Genomic DNA, 22,058 nt, shown 5'->3' with positions numbered 1-22,058 from the left:
AAATATTGACTCACAAATACTGTGACACACCCCATTCTTGGAGGCTTAAAACTAGTCCTTTACTCTTCAATTCTGAAGCCGTTCTTGGAAAGTATTATATCCACAACTTAGTAAAAGAGCCAAAGTTCTTAGGAAGTAATCCTCCTGAGTGTTACGACCTAATCTTAACAAATATAACAAAGTGTTTCCTGAAAAATCTGTGACAGGCTTGTCTGGTTTTCATAAGCTAGATTACACTGTCATCACGCAGAATTCAACATAACTGGCCCAACGATTGTCACTAAAAGAGACAAAGAACTTTATCTCTCAATTCAGCAAAGCAGATCATCAATCAGAGATAATATAAAAACCACTGACTGTTGGGTTTTCAATAATACTTTGACATATTTTCTGAATAAGCATACTGCTCTAAAAAGGTTAAGGCGATTCGCAAACAATGCACCCTTTATGCGTGAGGAATATGATAACGTTTTGATCAGAAGCAAAAAGGCGTACTGGAACTTAGACAAAGAAACGATACGAGATCAGAAAAAAATATTTAAAATTTATCAGAAATGTAAATGTTAATATGATTTGCTTATTTGATGATGTACAATTAAGGAAAACGATTCAGACAGCTTTCAATAAAAAAAGGCGTATGCCAGAAAAAATATTTAAAATTTGTAAAACTTTTTTATAATAAAATGTATTATCATCAATGATTTGTTCCCTTCCTTTGACCTTTTACTTTATAATCTTTTAGAATTGAAATTAAGACGGGGTACCTCAAGAGTCTTTGTGAGGATTATTGCTATTGAAAATATCCGTAAACGACATTTTTAAGGTTTCGAAGGCTGCTTATGTAATTATGCGCCAAAAAACATTGCATAATTTCCAGTTATATTTTCAACAAGATATAAAGCAACTAGTCACCTAACCTTTATTTCTTTTTCGACCAGACCCTTATTTGTACCCCTTAGTACAGCCATTGGATGTAAAGAAACCTGTGTCATATTTCCATTCATAAAATATTACAAATGAAAGACACGACTAAGATCATATATGGGATGAAAGAGACTCAAAAGCCGTATGCTGAAGGCCGAATAATCTCATGTTCTTAGAAGCTAGATACTGAAATGTTTGTCAAGGGTTTTACAGATATTGCTTCTAGGAAATCACTATAAATTTACAAAGATACTTTTGAATACGATCTATTATTTTTGTATAATTACCTACGCCTTTGGAAAACCGTTTTTCCGCATAGCGCATTTTTACCTGATACAGTTCAAAATAAAAAACGTGAGAAGAATAGTCATTTAAGTGGACAGTTGTGGAATGAAAGGGGCCAGCCACAAACGCTACTTATGGATGTTATTTTGTTTGAGCAACAAGCCGAAAGCAATTCTCTGATATACAGCGTTTTGACAATGATTTACTCTCTTGTACCTGTATTCCGATGCCACTTTTTAGTTATGCTTTGGAAAAGCAACCAATCTTGCAATTCTTTTAGTTGTTATTGACGCCGTGGCACTATCTATTAAACATTGCTCGGCTTCTGTAAGATAGAGAACTTCCTTAACTATTGTTAGAAATCCAAACAGAAATTACCTTCTGATGCATTATTAATCTTTGATTTGTTTTCAAGTTGACATTGCGTAATTTGCACTGAGATAAGAGTTGCAGGGGGGACACTGCTTGCATCCAACATTATCTTCATTTTACTATGATGTTACATCCGCTCTGGGTGCCAGCCTGCGCGCAGCCTTTTTGATGTTGCTGTCTTGGAAATGAGCGAAATGAGTTACACATATTTTGCCAATAAAGAAAGCCGATGACTATTGTTTTACTGAAAAGCAGAATTAAGAACATAAAAATGAAGCTATTATCCCCTTCCAAAATGTTAACCCTCCCAGATCATTTCCCTGGAATTGTACGAATTACAAGGGGGGTGCAATCAATGACCGATTATAACCACTTAATGTAGTGATAAAGCGGTTCTCTGCAATGATAAACAGTAAAAATGTGCTATAATAAAACTCTTCATGGTAATTTCGGGCAAAGTTTTCGCATTTTTCACTAACTTCAAAGCAAATCAACAATGAACAAGAAGCCTGAATTACATGATGCACTATCAGCCAGTACTTAATGATCTAAAAAATGATAGATGATTAGTCGCCCCTTCCCGTCGAATTTTGCCAAACAAAAGTGGTTTTGAAAGGTATTTCCCAATTAAGATGATCAAAACAATGATCGAAAAATGAGCAAGGGACGTATTTTTTCCATTTATTTCTCAAATAGAGAATTACTTGTCTGAAAGCAAATCTTGCGTTTAAGGCACAGTTTTACTGATGAGCATTGCAAATTTTATTGAAACTAAAACAGCTTTTATTTTAAAGTCATGCCGATAGAGTCAGTTTTTAAGCTATATTTTTCTAGGCTGAGACATTAAGTTTTGCATTTCTTAGTTCCTTTTTGCAAATCAGTGGAATTTAGTTTAAAATGAAATGTTAAGAAATAGCAATTGTCAGCTTTTTCTGGTAAGTGAGAAAATGTTTTGTAAATCATTGCTCATCTTTTTAATAGCTAGATGATTGGTTACTGATTTTCCTGTTTTTTTCCTCTTTACAATTTTGAACTGAAACATTTTTCAAATTAGTGAATGAAAAACTTCGTTTAACATTTGGAAATCTTCAATGAGATTTAATACACGTTAAATGTTTTCGCACAAATATTTTATTGCACAAAGTCGCCTATTCAGAAGATCAGTTCTGTTTTATATCACTTTAGAAGTGTTTTCTTTTCGGTGTCCGCACCTGCTCTGTGCAGCCCATTTCAACAATTTGACAGACTACTGTGAAATTTTGATTTTTGGTTTAAACTCAGAATTTGTCTGTAACACGTTCTTGGCTATATATGAAAACTGATAGTTGTTTTTCGAATCCTTATCAAAACGATCGATTATCAAGAATGATCTACCTAGAAAGTCTGGTAGTTTGTAAATTTGACATCGCACATATTTACTGCTTGACAATAGAGATCTTAAAAACGGCTGATTATGTAATTTTGAAGAAATTATTTTTCCTTTTAGACTCTGTCGCATTGTGAGCAAATAACGGATGAAGGAATTCGGCATTTAGGTGGCGGACAGTGCGCTATAGAACACTTAGAAGTTATTGAATTGGATAACTGTCCTCAAATTACTGATGTTTCACTAGATCATCTTATGTAAGTCGCATTTTGTCTCTAAGCAAAGGTTTTTATGAATCTTTTGTGGCAATTTTTTTGTAAGGTACAAAATTTAACAATGGCTTTGAAAAATCAAGCATTTTAAACCATACTTAGACGAAATAGGATGCACAGCTTAACAATTAGGGATACAATAAAACAGCTTGTCCATTCCCACTTCAAACTCTCCCCTTGAGATTCTTCAATTATGCCATAATTACTAGAAAACGCTGTTATTAACGCTAAATAACGTTCGGATTATTAAGAGTTAGTTTTCACCCTTGGACTCCGTTGGTTAAAATATTTTAATAGGCCAGCAGCACCACTCAATCCACAATTTGGTATATTGATTTCATGGCTTAAAATTTTCGATCATTATTCTGACATTTTATACTCTGAAACTTATGACCACACAAAAAAAGGATAGAACCCTTGATAATTGTTCATAAAACCTTACCGAGTAGCTATTATTAAAATCAAATATCTGAAAGAATCATTTTCTTTTCATCAGCATTTTTCAGCAAATATTTTATATTTGCAGGCACTGTCAAGCACTAAAAAGAATTGAGCTTTATGATTGCCATCTGATTACAAGAAGTGGTATCAGACGATTGAAGGTAATTATCTTTTTTGACCAAACCTTTTATTATTTGGTAATTAGCTTGTTTTAAGGGACGTTTAATGTTAGAGACCCTTTTAACTGTTTATAGCAGAACTCATTTTGCAAGTAAGCAGTTAACGCCCATATGTTTTGTTTAGAACTGCATTCTGACTGTGCCTTGTAACATGTTATTGCCATTCTTTTTAAAGGCCAACTGCTGCATATTTAGGTTAGCCGTGTCTTAGATATTATGAATTCAAAAGAAAGCCGTTACGTTTTCTGGGACTCGTAAGGATATACTACAATAGAGCCCGTACGAGAAAGTATCATAAAATGATTTTCTATATATTTCTACAACGTTAACGCTCTTGATAGGTCATTTAGATAATGTTCTTCGAGGTTTAAACCCAGGATCAAAGCTGCCTCGCCGGGCAGAGCAGAATATTTCCTTTAATGCACATGGATGTTTTTAAGGCGCAGTGATTTAGGCTACAGATTTACAAAAAGGTTGATTATGACTTTAGAAAAGATATTTTCAGAGAAAACAGACCAGACTTCTTTGTACTGCATCAAAAAGTTTTTTTAAAGCTGATTTTGTAATTGATAACGGGCGATAAGGCGTGTTTTGTAATTAAGAACGGGCGATAAGGCGGGTTTTGTAATTAAAAGTAGACGATGAGAAGAAGACCTTTTTTTCTGTTCAATGGCTGACAATCGACTTACGATTCTTTCACGGATATTACGACCTCGAACGACAAACCGCCAACGAGGCTGCAACAACTTGATCTGTTTCTGGGAAATTTCAAGAGTCATTTTAAAGACAAACTCTTAAAGTTTTCCGCAATTCTTAATAAACATTTTTTCTCCATAGGCTCGATTACCTGACGTAAGGGTTCAAGCGTATTTTGCGCCTGTCACTCCACCTCCCAACGCTGGGAATGGCCGACAACGAGTTTGCAGATGCTGCCGTATTTTATGACAAGACTGTTGGCCATTTATAAACTAAAGATCTTATAAAGTCGTGAATTTATTGTATATACGTTCTTATCCTTTCTGAAGGCTTATGCACAGCTGAGGAGCTTTTTTCTCAACCATAAACAACCAGGAGAAATTCAGGCACTGTAGACGTGATATCAGCCATTGGCATTAAAATAGATTGACGCCTCCCCATTCCTCCTTTGCTTACTTGAAAACCGTTTCATCGAACTCTGTGCACATAGCATTATTATCATTAGAAGGTCTAGTGCTTTCAATCATCATATTATATCACAATCAAGACCAACATCTTGAAACCGATACTTTGATGAGACCAGCAAATTCCTCATTGCCGCTAAATCATTGTTCATAGTGTCATGGTCATAGTCAGTTCTACTTTTCATTTTATTATTGCAATGTTATAGTTGAAGAAAGTAGGGATAATGTATGTCCTTCGTTGATGTAAGTTTATGTCCAATGCTGCAAAAGAGTACTTCTTACTAGGTCAATGCCATAGGTCTTGTGACCATGGAGGCTTGTTCTCAAAAAATTCGAAAAAATTTCGGTATTTTTTTCACCTTACATATGCCCTTTTTCAGATTTAAAAAATTTTTTGGTGGAAATTCAGACTTGCAATCTCTATTCATAAACAAAAAATCTACATAAAGTGACCATTTTATAGAGTAAACTTTTAAATGCACCACTGCCTGCCTAATCATTTGGTAGTTCTTGGAACGAATCGTACTGTTCTTAGAAGCCTGTAAATGTTATCTTCCTGATTTTAGATACCAAAGTAAATACTAAGCTCTGTATTCTCTAACTTTTTTCATATATTGCAAACATGTGCTTGATATACACGATTTATTCTATTTATGCATATATAAACGTAAAGATTTCAGCAACTGAATCTCTTTCAAGCAAATCATAAAAAGGTAATATGAACGTATATTTCCAGACCGGTTATGTTTTGGTTCTTCATGTAATACAAGGCGAAGCTTTTCTAGGCTCCTCTTTCATTAAATGGGGTGTATAACTAGTTTAGATTATTTAATATAGTGAACAGCAGCTACATCGCATTGCTGCAGTCTTATTCTGAAATACTTTAGTAGCATTAATATGATCATTATTGTAGATTTGTTTGATGTATTAGATATTAATTGAAACATTTGGATTAGTATGTTTCCTCTTTCCAATGTTTCTCTACAGTATCGAGATTTCTTTAACGACCTTTATAGTTTTCCAAATTGTTGATTGTAATGGCCAGTTTGAGCACTGATATTCAGGATAATTTGCTTGTTGCTGAAAATACAATTGTGAATTTAAATGAATCTGTTGGAGACACCACAATTTTCAGCGAAGGCAGAAACTTGTATTAAAGCGTTACCTCAAACGTTATAGATTTTGGTACATAGAAAGTTAAAATGGCTTTGACTTTGAAATAACTAAAAGCCACTACAATACGATGATAACACAATTATTTGTTATTTAATATTATATTTTTAATCTGCATATTCACCCACACTATTGAGACTTGTGTCTATCAGTAAAAGATAAGACAGTACTTTAAATCTATACTGAAAATGTGAACCCTCATAATAACGGAAAAAGAACTTCAAACATCTTTATTGTAAGACCCAAAACAGCACTGTCACGGGCTCTTAAACTAATTCATCTCGGTTTTAAAAAGCTGATTTGAAAGTAAAGAAGGAACAAGTTTATGTGAGTCAAAAGAAGTTATAATCAAGCCTCAAATATATGAAGCAAGCATATCCTTTGCGAAATCAGCACAGATTTCTTTGTCAAAAAAGGATATCTTAGAGAAAGGCGACATTGTGATTCAGGTCTTTGTCATCAAAATTATGAGCTTAAGCGTGATGAAAATAAAGAACTGCAACATAGCTTTCGACTGTGAAAACAGGGTACAGAGCATGGCAAATTTATTTTTCTTTCTAAATGACATGTATTATCCGCATCTGGCAACTTGTATAATTTGCTTCTGTCTTGAAAACCTAATGGAGGAAAAACTGTTGGAGCTTTATATAGTTTTCAACTACCTTTCAACAATGGCCATGACATGCCATTTGCAATTAAGATTTGATAATTTGTAGAAAAAATTTCAATGATGCTGCAGACCTTTCAATTCTCAAGGATTTTCCGTGAGAGTCGCAGATTTAACCTAGAGGTCTAACGGACCTCACTGACACAAGGTCTCACTAACGTATTGTTACTTTCCTTTCCTTTTAACCTGTGCATTGCTTTAACACAGTAACCATGAAGGAAAATTGTCATTGTAAGCAAAGAAATGATCAGCATGTTCCTACTCTGTCTGTTGTCTGCTCCGCACAAATTCAATGCGGCGAGAAGGAGATGCTAAGAACGCTAACAACGAGGTCGCCATTGCGCAACAAAATCAACACCGTAGAGATTATACTATCTTTGTGATCAACACCCATCTGTCTTAATATTGTTCCTTTTTTCTAACAAGTTCTGTTGTAACCTAACTGACTTTAATCAAATCTCTAGTTTTTAGAAAAAATCTTCCATACCGTAGCACCGCCCCCTGCAAGTTACAGCTTTGAGTGTTATCCCTGGGACATTAAAACTAAGACATCTGAAAACAGATGCTGTTTAAAAAAATATTTATAACTGTTGCCCTTTTAATTTTTAATGAAACTGTTTAAAGATGATGATAATGTTGATTTGTTGATCATTGACTTGTTATCATAAAAAATGCTCTCTGAATTTCTTAAAAAGATTTCATCAACCATTATCGTTTTACAGGGCCTCCGACGAAGGGGGGGACGGGGGGGCACTTTTTTTGCAAAACAATAGAGTTTTTTCATAATCTTTTGTTATGGGTGTTAAAATTTCCCCTGGCCCCTCCACTTTTCAACCTTTGTTGGAGCCTATGTTTTATTTGATATAAAATGGTACGTTTTATGAATATATTTTACTAAAAAAGTTATGATGTAAAAATTGTGTTGTGAGAGGCGTCCATGTGACGCTGCGGAGGCAATCCAGGTACCATCCGCGCGCCATCGAAGGTGAGCAAAATGGAGATGGTTGGCGGCTGCTGTGTCTGTTTAGACGAGCGTGGTTGGGACGAGAATCCTCTAGTTTACTGCGATGGCAGTGGTTGTAATGTGGCTGTTCATCAAGGTATTTTAATATACTACATCCCCCTTTTGAGTTCTTGTTCATTGAACTAACTGGACTATTTGTTGCTTGATCACAAATTTGTTTACAAGCTGTAACAATAATAAGGAATGGCCTAAATAATTTGTTGGTCTTTCAACCCTATCCTTGGCTTCATAAGTACCCTCTAGTGAACAACAGCTGATTTCATCTAAGCTGTAAAGCTTCAATTTCCCAAACCCACCAAAACTGCTAGGTATTTTTACATATCTTCAGTTTGTGTATATGTTACACACTCCTCTTTCTTAACACTGGGTTGGCTATCAGTTTATCTGTCGTCAGAACTTCATTAGGATTCACTTTTTTATTTCGTCAGCCAACGAAATGGTCATAGTCCTAAATAAGAATTTTTGTAGTAATTCAAATAATTATAATCCTTAATGCTCCTGTTTGTGTTACAAACAAGAGCTTAATTGCAACAGAATCAACAGGGCTTCTCATTTGTTAGCCTTTCCACAGTGGAATCCATGTCAAACTCAAGTCAGATATAAATACAGTATATTTTCCAATGCAAAAAATATTGATTTGTTCCTGATTTGTTGAGGGATTATTTAATGAAATACCATAACTTGATCTTTGCCTGTCAGCTTTTAGATGCTCATCAGCTACATATAATTTTCAGATAACTGCTGATCTTTCATTTTTCATACTCCTTCTTGCTCCAGTTGTATCTGCAAGCTAATTTTCTTGATAAATTTCTGCTTGCAACCACTGATCACAACTTTTCACAGCTCAAGCATTTTCAAAATTGGCAGGATAATTTAAAGTAACTTTTTTTGCAAGATTTCTAACTTGATTAAAATCTATCAGGGTAAACAAGAAGTTCCTTGCCTTTAAAATCAGCACATTTTCCTAGACTTGGATCAATGACTGTATTCATTAAGTGTCCAACCTCCGCACACAGAATTTTGATACGTCTACATTTTCAAACAAGGTTTTCAAATTCAAGTTCATATCAGCATGACTGATGGTCTCTAGTCCTAATGTTCTCTTTGCTGAATATCGCACAATTTTGACATGTGATTTGAGTCACACAGTGGTAATCATCTTCCCTTGTAATTTACTTCATTCGCAGCCTGTTATGGAATTGTCAAAGTACCAAGTGGCCCTTGGTTCTGCTGTAAATGTCAGTCAACAGAAAGAGTTGCAAGAGTGGTAAGATATTTTGCAGTGTTTGCAAATTGCATTAATGATTTTTCAATCTACTAATCTACTTAGTACTCTGTATTTCATTTCCATGTGTTTTAGTCCTTTAATAGTCTCTGGTCATAAACTTTCTAGAGAGCAAAATGCCAAACATTAGGTATCTGCAAGAAAGATTAGATAGGTGTTCAAGGTACTGACAATCTACCAATAAAATGTTAGACCCAAAGCATAAATCCTCAATGTCATCCCCTTTGGATAGGGAATTAAAAAACAATTTAAAACTTGGCATCTAAAATGATGTCTAAACAGTTTTGATAGATTGAACAAATAGCTTGTCAGCAAAAAATAGCAAACATTTTGCTTGATTTTCAAGGTCAATCAAATTTAATCCAGCAGTTAAAATTTCATCAAAATTATTTCTTGTATCTTTGTCATGTTGGCAATTTCAGTGTAAATCAACCATAATCACCATAATGGCAATTTCAGTGTAAATCAACTATAATTACCATAAACATGCCAGTATTGAATTTAGGTGTGTAGGGTCATTCCATGTCAAATCATCAGACCCATGTAACCCATGGTCTTAGAATTTCTTGATTTTTTTACCACAAAAAGCTATTTTGGAGAAAACACCACATACAAAATTTCATCCTTATATCTCTTACGGTTGCGATTTTGTAGCCGTTTCAAAAGTGACCCATTTTAGCCAAATATGCCACACCCAGTTTACCAAGTGATGGGCGCTGCTTTCTATCAATAGCTGTAACTTTTCTATAGTTGACAATATTTGCTTGAAAATAATGTCAATTATTGATTTGATACTGTAGATTTCAAATATTGCATCAGAATTTGTCAATTCTCTAAGGTGAAGCAGATAGTCATATGTTAAAGGTTATCACTTGTTTTGAAAATATTCCCAACCGATGTATATAAATATTGAAAAAAGTCCTGTAGCTGGAATCATAGCATTAGAAGCTTGCTATATTCTGAAAGTGAATTCTTTGGGCTATGGTTTATGTGGTGTTTTCTCCAAAATGGCTCTTTGTGGTAAAAAAATCAAGAAATTCTAAGACCATGGGTTACAAATCTTAAAAATATCTGATTATTTGATATGAAATGACCCTGTAGTGATTTGCTTGCTTACCAATGCTATATTATTCCCACAAAAGCCTGAGTTGCAAGAAAACTTAAACTTGTTTGCATTGTTTACCTTTGCTTGAAAGCAAATGTCTCTTTCCACACCGGAAACCAGGCCCTGAAATGAGCAAAACTTAGGAGCTTTGTTGATCAAGCTCCTCCTTTCAGTCAGGCACTTGGTCATGCTCCTAGATTATTTTTGTCTTTTGATAATATTTTCTTAAATGTGCACAGTTAACATTTGTAAGAAATAGCCCAGACGAGTAGCCCAGCGCTTGCGTTATTTCTCTTGCGCGAGCGATCGCTTTAAAAATGATAGTAATAGAAAATGGTAAAAGCATTCGTAATGTTTATAGAAACCATTTATAAACTTTATGTACATTGCGAAGGTCATATGGACGTTATTGCTGGATGATCACAAAAAGTTGTTCGAAACCTTTTTAAAAATGCTTGATCTGCCCAGAAAGTGTTCCAAGTGTTAATGTTATTCATAAACCAAGTGCCCATAGTATTCCTAAACATTTGCGGCGGAATTAATTTTCAAATGCCTTTTCCTGTTGAGGTTTAGATGTGGTTAATTCATCTTACTTATGTTACCTGTGTTTTGATATACTGGCGGCTTTGTATCGTCTATGTCACTTGCTTTGGACACAAAAAAGACTAGAAATGTGTTAATTGTGAGAAATTTATTCCTTACAATTTACCTTTTTGTGCGGTTTGCACGAGTGCTAAGGCGATGGCGAGTGATCGCTCGCATCAAACAAAAGGGCCTGCAACACTGCTTTTTTAGAGATACAAGGAAGATATTGACTAAAAATTTATATCAAGTAAATTCACAAATGAACGAGAGGAGTTTTGTAATGATCAGCTAGGCTCTCGAACAATCAATCATGTAAATTTTCGAGGCGAGTGTGGAGGCGCTTGCGCTCGATTGAGCACCTCTCATTTCAGGGCCTGCCAGAAACATAATGTATAAAAAGTTATCCAAGATCACAACATGGCCTTTCTAAGAAGCCGCATAGATTTCTAAGGTATTCAGATCAGATTCTGGATAGTGTGGTCAAAAATTTGAAGCCTGCAAAAGGTCTCAGCAATATTTTGTTCCCTAACCACAAGCTACAAGGGGACACATACTGATACATACTCTCCAGGTATTCAGAAAAGTTCTGAATACCTTTGCTTTCAAAATCCTTTGTTTAGCCTCACAGTTATCACTTGTAACCCTTTTCATGGTCAGTCATAAAACAAAGTGAATGTATTCAGAATTGCCCTTGAATATCTGGTGACTGCTAGCTGCAGCCTCGTCCAATTAACAAGTCTCAATACTTGCCACCAAAACTGTATCCAGGGTCAGGAAATCACTGACATAACTGCTCTTCTAATGCTCCTTTGCACATTTTGTAATAACTTTGTAGCATCCCAGTAAAATTCTATTTTGATGGGAATATATTAAAAGCATATGTTTGAATAAGTTGGTATTTAAAAATGCTGTCCCTGATACCAGCTTGCATGTTGCATATCATTAACCTTATTTGTAAAATCTTTTCACATGCTGCAAATCACCATGATAATAGGAAATATTTATACTCAAGGAGCTAGGATGGCTCAGTTGTTAGAGGCACTGACTACAGACCGTGGGTTGAGTCCCTGACATGACCAAACTTTCACCCAGAGCGAGGAGAGTCGCCAGCTCTCTGTAATTTCAGGCATAGGAATCACAAGGTGTGGTCACATCGAGAGGAAGGACCAGGACACTGCTCGAAAAGCATCTGCTTCTCAGTATCCTACCTTCAGATGCTAGGTAGAAACAAATGCAAAGAAAGTATTTATACAGATAAACAAAGAAAAAGAAGCTTAGATTACTTTGTAACCTAAAATAACCTTTGTCACTTAGCACACTTGCTTTTTCTTTTAGAAATGTGAGCTGTGTCCATTTAAGGAAGGGGCACTCAAAAGAACAGACAATGGGGGTAAGTATGTTTTCATGGTTACTTATGAACTCATTCACAACTGTCAAATATACTGTAAAAATGAGCTTCAACACCATGACTCTATGCATAAAGCAAATCTAATGATATAAATTTAATAATGCACAAAGTGATCTTTCTCTTACATATTATATATAATAAAACAAGTAAAAATGTGGTATTTTGCTTAAAAAGAATTAGCACTCCATTGCACCCCTTGAGTTGCCACTCCTGCACTCCTGCAAATTCATTCCTGGTATGGCCTTTAAAATATAATAATTTCATAAAAACCAGAAAGCTCCATAACAAACAAAACTGGTAGGATCAGAAATAAATGCAAAATTTTTTTGTGTGCACCTATTCACCAAATGGCTACTCAACAGTTAAATGATTTAGCTAAGCATGGTAAATTCTAGATTAAGTACCAGGACACATAATTGATTTTTAGATTTTTTGATTGGGCGCCTTTTTCAACAAGTGCTTATTAAGAACCACTATCTTGAAAGAAGGTTTCTTTATTTCTTTCATTTCATTTAATATTACCAACCCAACCCCTTTGAAAAAAATTTTATATTGGAAAGGCCATAAACATTAAGAGGGTTGAGAAAAAAATACATCATGTTGTTGTGTTTTAACTCTTTTTTTATAATACTTTTGCCTTAGGAAATACCTAAAAGTTTATATGCATGTATTTATTTGGGAGACCCTTTTCAAGACCCTTTCCTGACTTTTCAAGTGACTGCATTTCAAAATCAAGAATTTATAGTATACCTTCACTGTTATGGTATCAATGCCCTGAATAGCTAACACTTAAAACCTTGTGCAGTTTGTTTCCTTGTCATTTTGTAACAGTCTTAAACTGAAAATTACAGGCTGATTTTAGCAAAACATGATGCTGGAATGCTGATTGATGCAGTGGCAGACACATATTGGTCAAATATTGAGAGGAAGCCTATTGTTTTGATTAGATGACGTCACATTTGTCCATCGTTTTAGAACAAAACATCATTGTTTATAAAATATTGGTGGTAACCACCCCCTTTTCCCCCAGTGTCCACCACTGTGTCAATAGGACCACTAACTCCATGGCTCAATAAATGTTTTAGATCTTCCCATAAGTTATGAACAATATTTTTCCAACCATTCCTAGCTTTCTCTGTTTCCAGGTAACGTAGATATTTGAAAATTCATTTCTGAATCCTGATTCACATTTTTTCTTAAAGGTTGGGCACACGTTGTCTGTGCACTATACATACCAGAAGTTAGATTTGGAAATGTGACAACCATGGAGCCAATAAAAATGTCCTCTGTTCCACATGAAAGATTTCTTAAGGTCTACCAATTTTATTCATTTGAGAGATACATAACCATGTATTAGATTTTTTCAGACATTCCATATTTTTCTATAATGGTGTAACAAATATAATTTTTTTTTCATATGAGTTAAACTATTTTTGTAAGAAAAAACACGATGTTATCTTTTCATGATTGAATTTTATGTTTGGTTTATTTTAATGTAATGTTCCAATGAGATGTCTTTTTTCTGAGGTCTTGTTATTAAATCAAGCAAATTTTTTAAATTATCGTATTTTAGTACAAAATTCAGACAAAACTTTCTTTGATGATGCTAGATTTCTGTGAGAAACTGTTTAAATTTGTCTTCTATTTTAGACATGCTACATTTGTGAAGAAGCTGGACGAGACAGCAAAACATCTAATGGTGCTTGTATGTCCTGTAACAAGCCTGGCTGCAAACTGAACTTTCATGTGACATGGTAAGTTTTGATGTTGTGTATGTTCAATACAAAGGATAAAAAGCGAGTTTCTATGAAAATTTACAGCATAAGTAAGTCATAAGGAGTAAGAATAAAGTAAATCTGGTTATTTTAATATTTTTTGCATTTTTTTCCAGCGCCCAAGCAAAACGAATGTTGTGTGAAGAAGCAGGGCATTATGGCAATGTTCAATATGTTGGCTACTGTTCCCAGCATTGGGCCAAAAAGGTTTGTTTTCATCTTTGAGAGTCAAATTTCTGTGTATTTTGTCATGTGTCTTCGATACTCATTTTGTAGGGATTATTGATCAACGTAGTTGCAATGTCTTATGTTAAAGGATCCGATTTTGTAAATTGATTCGACTTAGAGACTTCTACAGTTTGTAATTGATCGATTCAAGATACAAGTCGTGTGTAAAACTAGAGAATTAATTTAATTGAGGCGTTTCTTGTTTGTATACTGGAAAAATACTTTTTAGTTTGGATCAAGAAATCAATCTGAACCTGAGAGAAAATCTAAGGAGAAGAAGCGCTCAAGACTGGACAGCGTATCAAGCAATGACGGTAATGGGCCTAAACAGAAAAAGAAGGAGAAGAGTATGAATTCTGTGCCGTCAAAGACAGCAGACCTTGTAACATCGAGCGATAATGGAGGGAAGAAACATCCGGATATGGAATTCACAATATCTAGTCTAGCGAGAGCTGGTAGTGCTGAAAAGTCTGCTGCGGAGTCGCTTAACATGCTGCAACAAATGGCAGGCGCAAAGGATTACTTTGCTAATAGTAACGGCCCCAAGACCCCGTTGAATTCTTTTATATCACCCGAAATTGCTCAAAGTAATTGTAACAGTAAGTTCAATATGGCCAATATTTTGAGCTCACATAAGGGTAAAAGCATCAAGAAGCAAGGGTATGATGAGTTTGTCGACGTAGAGACGTTTGGGTCTGTTGGCTCAGTTTCAGAAACTGGGAAGGACAAGGATGCCCAGAAATCTGATGATAAGCATAAGAGTGCATCTGTTTATGGTGATAAATGTAGTACCCAGCAGGGGAAAAAGCAAGCCTCGTCAAGCATTAAGACGGGTTTACATCCTAAAAACGCTTTGTCTGACGCTAAAAAGCGTAAAGCAGCAACATCAGACGTTGAAAAAGCGCTGAAAAGAAAAAAAGTGGACGAGAAACGAAAAGCCAAGAGGAAGTTGGACAAACAGAAAAGTTCGGTCCTGCCAAGGCCATCCAAAATGAACCTTTATGAAGATAATCGGATTCCATCGCTTTTTCCACGAAACTTAGGGTAATTAGTGCTTTTACCTTTTGATCCAATTTCTTCAAGTTAATCCTAAAAAGGCCGGATGGAAATTCAAGTTTTAATCAAAATTTTAGAATTAACAGGGAAAATTATTGCCTGTCTATCGTCAGAAGACTCTCGAAAAACTTTAATTTAACAAAAATATTTACGAAACATGTCTTTGTTTATGGTATTGCTTCAACTTTAGCAGGGCATTTAAGGAACATATATCAGAATTTGGATTCATGATCAACAGAAACTTTTGGATAAAATGCCAATCAATTAGTAATCCGGCAGGTCAAAGTGTATAAAAACTTTTCACCAATTTGCCTTTTCCTGGTGCAAACGTCGAGTGCTGTTCTGTACCCTTAAAAACACCGATTAGATGGAAGACATTGTGACAGGAAAGCTGTAAATTTCAGTGGTTCAGAAGTATATTCTGTAAGTCCATAGAAGTCGTTTTTATCGATATTAGTTAATTAGAGAAATGTATATTTTTTCATTCAGGGATAAAAATCCAGAATCGTTTCAAGATCTTCTAGAATTTCAGTGGAACCAAGGTGCGCAGTTTCTCATACAAAAGGCTACCCACTATGATGGTAAGTGCCATTTTATGTATCCAGAGCAATTATAAATTCGAAATTCGCGGAAACTCACGGGCCGGAATCCTTTGGGTATATTTTCAAGTTTATTTTAAATTTCTTCCATTTCCATCATTTAAACAGATTTGTTAATAATTTCTGCTCAAAATCAGACTAGGTTGGTTGAGTGTTTTACCCCGAAATCACGATGATTTTTCTTTTGGTAATTAAGCTTAATCTTTCCTCTCTATCTTCCTAATCCCTCTTCCCTTTCCGTTGTTAGGGGTTAGCTTTGGGAACATGAACCTTTCTGTAACATTACCAATTACAAATGTGTTTTCTTCTTTTCGTAGTTGGGTCGCTATTGTCATGCTTGTACCAACTGCGAGCGGAAAATGATGACTTGGAAAAGCGTCTTGAACAGCTTTCAGCTAGAAGAGACCGCTTAATTGCTGCAACAACCCGGCTCTCAACGCCGCTCTCGGAGTCCACTGACACGGAAAGACCTGTTCCTCTATCGGCGATGCTTGCAAAGCTTAAAAGCGACCCAGGAGATACCAAACCTTTTGCAAAAGAGCGGGCTGTACCGAAATCTAGAGATAGTTCTCACGAGCTGTCGAACAGCTCGCCAATACCCAGCAAATCTTCCAGTTTAAAAAAGGGCAAGCCTGTGAATGGTTCAGGCCAAGCAAATGGAGGGAAAAATGGGAACCATTTTTCTGATGCAAGTTTAGAAGACTTGGATTGCAAAGAAGTATTATCTGAAGATAATTCATTGAATACTCCTCCAAAAGATCTGAAAAGTAGCAAACCAACCAAAAAAGAACAGAAGCAACGAAGTGAATTACTTGACGGAGAAAGGGTTCAGAATGGCGGCCAGCCACAGCTGCAGAGCCCGCTTGTTCAGCCTTCAATCTCAAATCCAATTGATTCCCATGTTGTTGGGTCGATCACGACGGGTCATTGCTCTCAGAGTCCGGCAGATTTCATCCACCAGTTGATGAGGCAACAAAAAAACCAAAGTAACTATGCAGCTCACCCAAATCGACCCCCGTCTCAGCTGATTGACTTCATGAACGGACAAACAAACATTATTGGCAATTTTAAGGTTGATGTTCCCACCAGCCAAGCTCGAGACAATAAATCGACTAGTAAGCATTCGTAGCCAAACAACGGATCACCTGCGAATATTTGAACATTTTATACCTTAGTTACTTTTGTTATGTTTATTCATTTCATCCCTCACCTCCATTTTATCGTTCATTTTAACCTGCTCATCCCAGTTTAGGAAGAAATGCTTGTGTAGTTCTTCATTATGCTAAAAGCAGTATAGTAAAATATTGTAGATACTTGATAGTCTGTTTTTATTTGCCCTGCAGTTTATCACCTACAGATACATTTTCTCTCTAGGCAATACAATTAAACCTTAAGCAGATACACCTTACCATGATCAGCCACCTTAACAGAGGTTAACATGCGAATGAATTGTTACGCGTAGCCAGGTTGCTGTTGTTGCTATTTGGCATGTTATAATATGCTCCGATTCTATAACTTGGTTTTATTGATATTTGGTTCAAAAGCAATTCATGTTAATTTTCATATCTGTGCTTTCTTGCTCTGCCACATGAAACATTGTCTCGCGTCTAGAGCTGATTTGGTTGTGCGAATTTTCAAAGCAAGAACCTATAGCCCTGTACTATTTTTAAATCTTTATCAACTTTTACCTGCTTAATCGCATTGTAGATGGCAATCCGTGCTGAATAGGATTATTCATGCTAAAACAAAGGTTGTCCCAGAGGCGGGACCAGGGGGGTCATGGCCTCCGACACAATTCAGCAAAATGCATTGTTAATAATTGATAACCTTTAGGTTATTATGCTAAGGTCTCTCCGTTTTGAATTCAAGTTGCCGCCCTTGCCTTAACTTCTCCGCTAAATCTTCTCCGCTGAAAGATATCAAATGACATTTCAATTTTGCTGCATCTCAAATTTCCTTTAATAGGCTACATGAATTTGCTTTGCTTGGGTGGGAATCTGCTTTTATTAACTGGTGTTTTAAATTCAAGACTGCTATCCTCGAGAATACCTTCATTTCACCAGTACGCTATTGAAATGATTTATTCCTCTATGTCACATTATATTAAAACTGAAGTTATGATTTGAAGCGGGTACCTGTTGCTGCCGTTTACGACGTGGAATAATTGATCCAAACACCAAATGCCTGTGAATAGGATTTTAAAATGAATCCTCAGTTTTTGCGGTGACCCATTATTGATACGTAAACAGTTCAATTATTCCGCAGTCTTTATTAAGTCTATAGGGTGCCTAGTTATGACCTCGGTTTTGCTTTAAACCGCTATATTACCACATCTTTATGGTGCTAGGGCTTCGGCTGCAGTTCAACAAATTTGGACGCTCATAAACATGTATGGTGAGTATGATTTGTCTGAATGCTACAGTGTATTCTGGCAGTTTTAGTGTATTCTAAGGTCTGCTCAGTCTTTCCTTATAACCGACTGAAAGCAAGTGCTGCAAAGATCAATTCTACCACACATTCTTTCATCATGAAGATAAATCTTGAATAAGTCGTCAATGTACATGAAATAGATTGCCTTCTCAAACAGGATACCAAAATGCATTATTGTCAGTTAGCTAAACTCTTAGTCCTTTTTTACTGAATATGCACTGAGACCATTCAGCGAGAATATCTTCGCTTAGCTATGACTGTTTGTCATAAAGTTTTAGATGGTTTGAAGTATTCAAAACATCAAGCTAACTTTTATGAGTAACTGGTATGATTGGCGAAAGTTTATCTATGTATTTCATCTTATCACGATTCTTAATTTTTTACTTTTTCTAGCTGAACATATACATTAAGTGGTTGTTGAATGAATTGGAGATGTCAGTTTCGAAAGTCCAGCTGTTGACATGAATGAATGAAAGGAAGGACTCATTGAAAAGGTATGAGTCATTCGCCTTGACAGATTCGGGTTATTGAATTAAAGTGTAAATTGGAGAAAGTCAATCAGACAAAGGCTTTGCTAGAAAGCTAGTTCCGCAACGGTAATTTTCCCAATCGATTCTTTATATGTCAAGCATCAAGAATTGATTGTTTTATACTCGCATCAATTTTTAAACATTTCAACTAGATGCTCATATTCATCCGATTCTTGTTCAGCAAGCTGTATATGCCAACGTAAACAAAAATTTCAAGCACATTTTCAACAACCAAGCACTCTGTACGCAAACTGCCTCGTATGAAAAGCGTTATAGCAAGTTCCAAAGCTTTTACTAGCGCAAGCTGATGTTTGAAATTTCCTGTTACTTTCAGGTAATTTTTGTTGTTTGAGATCAAAGAGCTTTCGCACGCGGTATTACGGACAAAATGAATGGTTTAGCTTAAGATGACCTAGCGGTGAATTACAACCTTCGAAAAAGTTGAGACAAGATTGATAAGATAACCGGAGAAGCAGCGAGTAGTTGATGTAACAATGATGTCTAGACTAGACGTAGACATTTGATAGTAACATAGCTACAAAGATAGGAGTTGTTACTCTCATTGTCTTGTTTCTCCTGTTATAGAGATGGGTTGTCGTTTCAGAAATATAATTTCACAAAGTAAATATCTTCGAGACCAGCTATTATATTTGCATTACAGATTCTTTCAAACTATTCAATTTCCTTCTTCTTTAGTGTTCTCCAAGTCATGGCGTCCGCCAGTGAAGCTGTATCTCCGATATCAGACTTTTTAAATAATCTACAAAGCAAAGCATATCTGTGTGATGTAGCTTTTGTCGTGGGCGAGGAAAAGGCAGAGGTTTATGGTATCAAGGCCATTCTGTCCATAAGAAGCAGGTAACTTTACAGTTAGCTGATGTATATTAGTACCCAAGTTTTTATTGAACCATCCTTTCCTACATTGCACCTTTCTGGCCTTACGTCATCGAACAATCTATAAAGCCTGATTAACCGTAGTCTTCGTCAATTTTTATCTGAAAATTGATTTGATGAAAGAATGAAGTCTATGAAAAAAGCATCTTGGCTAACAGTTTAGTTTTATTGCTGTTATCTTCCAAATTTGGGACTCTGAAAAGTCTGTATTACCTCAATGCAGATGGATTTGCTTAGAGTACCAGAAGACATTTGACTTTAAAATCAACTTTTTATTACTAAGTTAGCAATACGTATTTAAAGCTTTGAGATAGGTGATAGAACCTAGACAAGTCCTACTAAGCAGAAAGGACTATCTTTGCTGACTACCAGAATTATTCCAGGTGTATATCAATCATCCTGGTTTATTAGTTTTGCTCAATTTCGTAAAATCTTGCTGCTGAGTAGACAAGTCTGTACACTTGCAACTTAGATCCGTCTAGTTGGACAGTGCGTATTTATGTAATGCTTTCTAGCAATATGTAGGGTAGGGCTCGTTAGTTTCTTTCTGAGCTAAATTCTCATTAAGGGGAAACAAGAATAAATACTGTTTGTAATGATTTGGAAGTATACTTCTACAAATTTGAAAGTACACTAACACTGAAGTATCCTATTGCACATCAAAATGACACAGACATCACGTGATACGTATTCACTCCATTCAAATGTGTCTAGCTCTGAATTTCATGAAATGATAGGATGGGTAGTAGCTACCAAGCACACATGCACAAATTTATGACATGGCTTTTTCTGTTTTGATTATGAAAAAGTTGATTGAAAATACTTTTGATTTTCAGTATCTTTGCAAATTTATTTCAACTGCAAGCGATTCAAACATATAACAGCAGAAAACTTAGGCGTGCCACATCGCAACAGAAGCAAATTATTCACATTATTGGAATGCCAAATTACACAAGGGAAGAATTCAGCGCATTGATGGAATATATTCACTGTGGAGTTTGTGACATTGGACCTAAAATCGTAATTGGTCTCTTTGTAGCTGCAGACGAGTTCAATCTACTTAATCTCAAAAGAGGTTGCGTTAGTTTTCTTGGACAACACCTGAACCTTGACAACGCAGTCTATGTGTTTTCTGAACTTGAACGTTTTCAAGCGCGAGATTGTGCGAATGAACTAGAACCATTGGTGTTCAATTTCATTAGGAGTAATGCAGATAAAATATTATCCGAAGCCACCATCGTAGTATTATCTAAATCACAGCTTATACGCATATTCTGCTTAGAGGGTCTTCAACTGCCTGAAGCAAAAAAATTCTACGCGGCACTGATATGGACAAAAGCCCAAGTTCGGAAAAGCAAAAGTGCTACTGCATCCCTTCAGGCGACGTTTTCTCCCTTTCTGAACTTTATAAAACTTACGAAAATCCCAATTCAGGTTCTAGTCGAAGACGTTAGGCGCTCGAGAGTTATACCAGAGAGACTACTGGCCCATGCATGTGCCCATAATGAACTCAAAGAATCATTCAGCTCCACACAAGGACAGAAGAATTACTCCGCTAGGAAACGGGAAGATCTCTCTACGTTCAACCAGCCTTTCGTGGTTGGGATCCACTCTTCGTCTTCTGGCCAGAGCCTTAGCAATGGAAGACAGATTTCTGATAAACGCAGCTCCAAAAAGCTCGGGAAAACGTCAAAGAATAGGTACGACGTGTCATACCAGCAGAGTATCGGCTATTTAAATGCTTCTTCATCGAAACCCAGACTGACAAAGAAACCTTCACGGACTTTCTCTTTCACTAGTGCTGATACTCAAAAGCCAAGCTACGCCTCATCCAAATCGGAAGCTCCAAGCCTGGCCTCTTTCAGGCCTAAACTTCTGCGATCATCGAGGCTATTAATCTCAAATTCTCAGGAGATGCCGGAACGAACGCCATCGAGGCCCAAGCTCACAAAATCTTCAAAGATTTCCTCGTCCGCCCCTTTCTTAGACATTTTGTTTTGAATTGAAACTGTATTCAATTTATTGCTTGCTGTTTTATGTGTCGTGTCTTTCTATTACTTGCTTGTTTCCTCTCGAGTCTTAATAATTAGGCCTACTTTCATGTCTGCTAGACTTCTCGAATCGAGTTATGTGCTAAACGTTCAGGTTTTCCACAACTTTAGTTTAAAAACGATTACCACTTCAAGAAATTAGCAAGTAAGCCTTTTATCTTGTAGTGTTATTTGACGAGCAAAAAGCAACAAAATGACACGCACATTTTCTTAGATCTCTATCTATAAGATGTGACGAACAAGACTAAA

General features: G+C 36.0%; 3 protein-coding genes across 6 annotated transcripts in view; all 3 read left to right on the top strand.

Annotated features, from left to right (window-relative positions):
- The window catches only part of LOC135682658 (F-box/LRR-repeat protein 2), a 52,717-nt gene extending 46,763 nt beyond the window's left edge, over positions 1–5,954 (top strand). For both annotated transcript variants that reach the window (XM_065197639.2, XM_065197638.2), the window contains exons 14-16: positions 3,068–3,204; positions 3,746–3,821; positions 4,677–5,954. In XM_065197639.2, coding sequence (XP_065053711.1) covers positions 3,068–3,204; positions 3,746–3,821; positions 4,677–4,784 — 321 coding nt within the window. In that variant the 3' untranslated portion in view covers positions 4,785–5,954. The remainder of the gene's footprint in view (positions 1–3,067; positions 3,205–3,745; positions 3,822–4,676) is intronic.
- A 1,825-nt stretch (positions 5,955–7,779) lies between these two features.
- On the top strand, positions 7,780–17,451 carry LOC135682650 (uncharacterized). 2 transcript variants are annotated; one of them, XM_065197626.2, is made up of 9 exons: positions 7,780–7,939; positions 9,051–9,130; positions 12,174–12,228; positions 13,449–13,558; positions 13,897–14,000; positions 14,138–14,228; positions 14,479–15,293; positions 15,795–15,886; positions 16,222–17,451. In XM_065197626.2, exons 1-9 carry the CDS (start codon positions 7,834–7,836, stop codon positions 17,031–17,033), a joined length of 2,265 nt encoding a protein of 754 aa, XP_065053698.1. In that variant the 5' UTR covers positions 7,780–7,833; the 3' UTR covers positions 17,034–17,451. The 2 variants fall into 2 exon arrangements, with proteins under 2 accessions (XP_065053698.1, XP_065053699.1); XM_065197627.2 differs by lacking the exon at positions 9,051–9,130 and having other exon boundaries at positions 7,808–7,939.
- Positions 17,452–17,519: 68 nt separating this feature from the next.
- On the top strand, positions 17,520–21,931 carry LOC135682661 (serine-enriched protein). Of its 2 annotated transcripts, XM_065197645.2 has the most exons (4): positions 17,520–18,298; positions 18,728–18,828; positions 19,561–19,722; positions 20,595–21,915. In XM_065197645.2, the coding sequence occupies exons 2-4, from the start codon at positions 18,800–18,802 to the stop codon at positions 21,757–21,759; spliced, it is 1,356 nt and encodes a 451-aa protein (XP_065053717.2). In that variant the 5' UTR covers positions 17,520–18,298; positions 18,728–18,799; the 3' UTR covers positions 21,760–21,915. The 2 variants fall into 2 exon arrangements, with proteins under 2 accessions (XP_065053717.2, XP_065053718.2); XM_065197646.2 differs by lacking the exons at positions 17,520–18,298; positions 18,728–18,828 and adding an exon at positions 18,838–19,198 and having other exon boundaries at positions 20,595–21,931.
- The last annotated feature ends 127 nt before the right edge of the window (positions 21,932–22,058 follow it).

The sequence above is a fragment of the Rhopilema esculentum genome, chromosome 16 (assembly GCF_057945365.1).
Source record: "Rhopilema esculentum isolate cy_ngs chromosome 16, ASM5794536v1, whole genome shotgun sequence".
NCBI classification, from domain to species: Eukaryota; Metazoa; Cnidaria; class Scyphozoa; order Rhizostomeae; family Rhizostomatidae; genus Rhopilema; species Rhopilema esculentum.
The sequence above is the reverse complement of the archived record's forward strand: the minus strand, read 5'-3'. Positions and strand labels throughout refer to the sequence as shown.

Excerpts from the sequence above, each read along its gene's own strand:
- LOC135682650 (XM_065197626.2), top strand. The coding sequence starts at position 7,834 with ATGGAGATGGTTGGCGGCTGCTGTGTCTGTTTAGACGAGCGTGGTTGG. Across the intron at positions 7,940-9,050 it reads TAATGTGGCTGTTCATCAAG|CCTGTTATGGAATTGTCAAA; the intron begins GTATTTTAATAT and ends CTTCATTCGCAG. Across the intron at positions 14,229-14,478 it reads CCCAGCATTGGGCCAAAAAG|TTTGGATCAAGAAATCAATC; the intron begins GTTTGTTTTCAT and ends AATACTTTTTAG.
- LOC135682661 (XM_065197645.2), top strand. The coding sequence starts at position 18,800 with ATGAATGAAAGGAAGGACTCATTGAAAAG. Across the intron at positions 18,829-19,560 it reads AGGAAGGACTCATTGAAAAG|TGTTCTCCAAGTCATGGCGT; the intron begins GTATGAGTCATT and ends CTTCTTCTTTAG. Across the intron at positions 19,723-20,594 it reads ATTCTGTCCATAAGAAGCAG|TATCTTTGCAAATTTATTTC; the intron begins GTAACTTTACAG and ends TTTGATTTTCAG.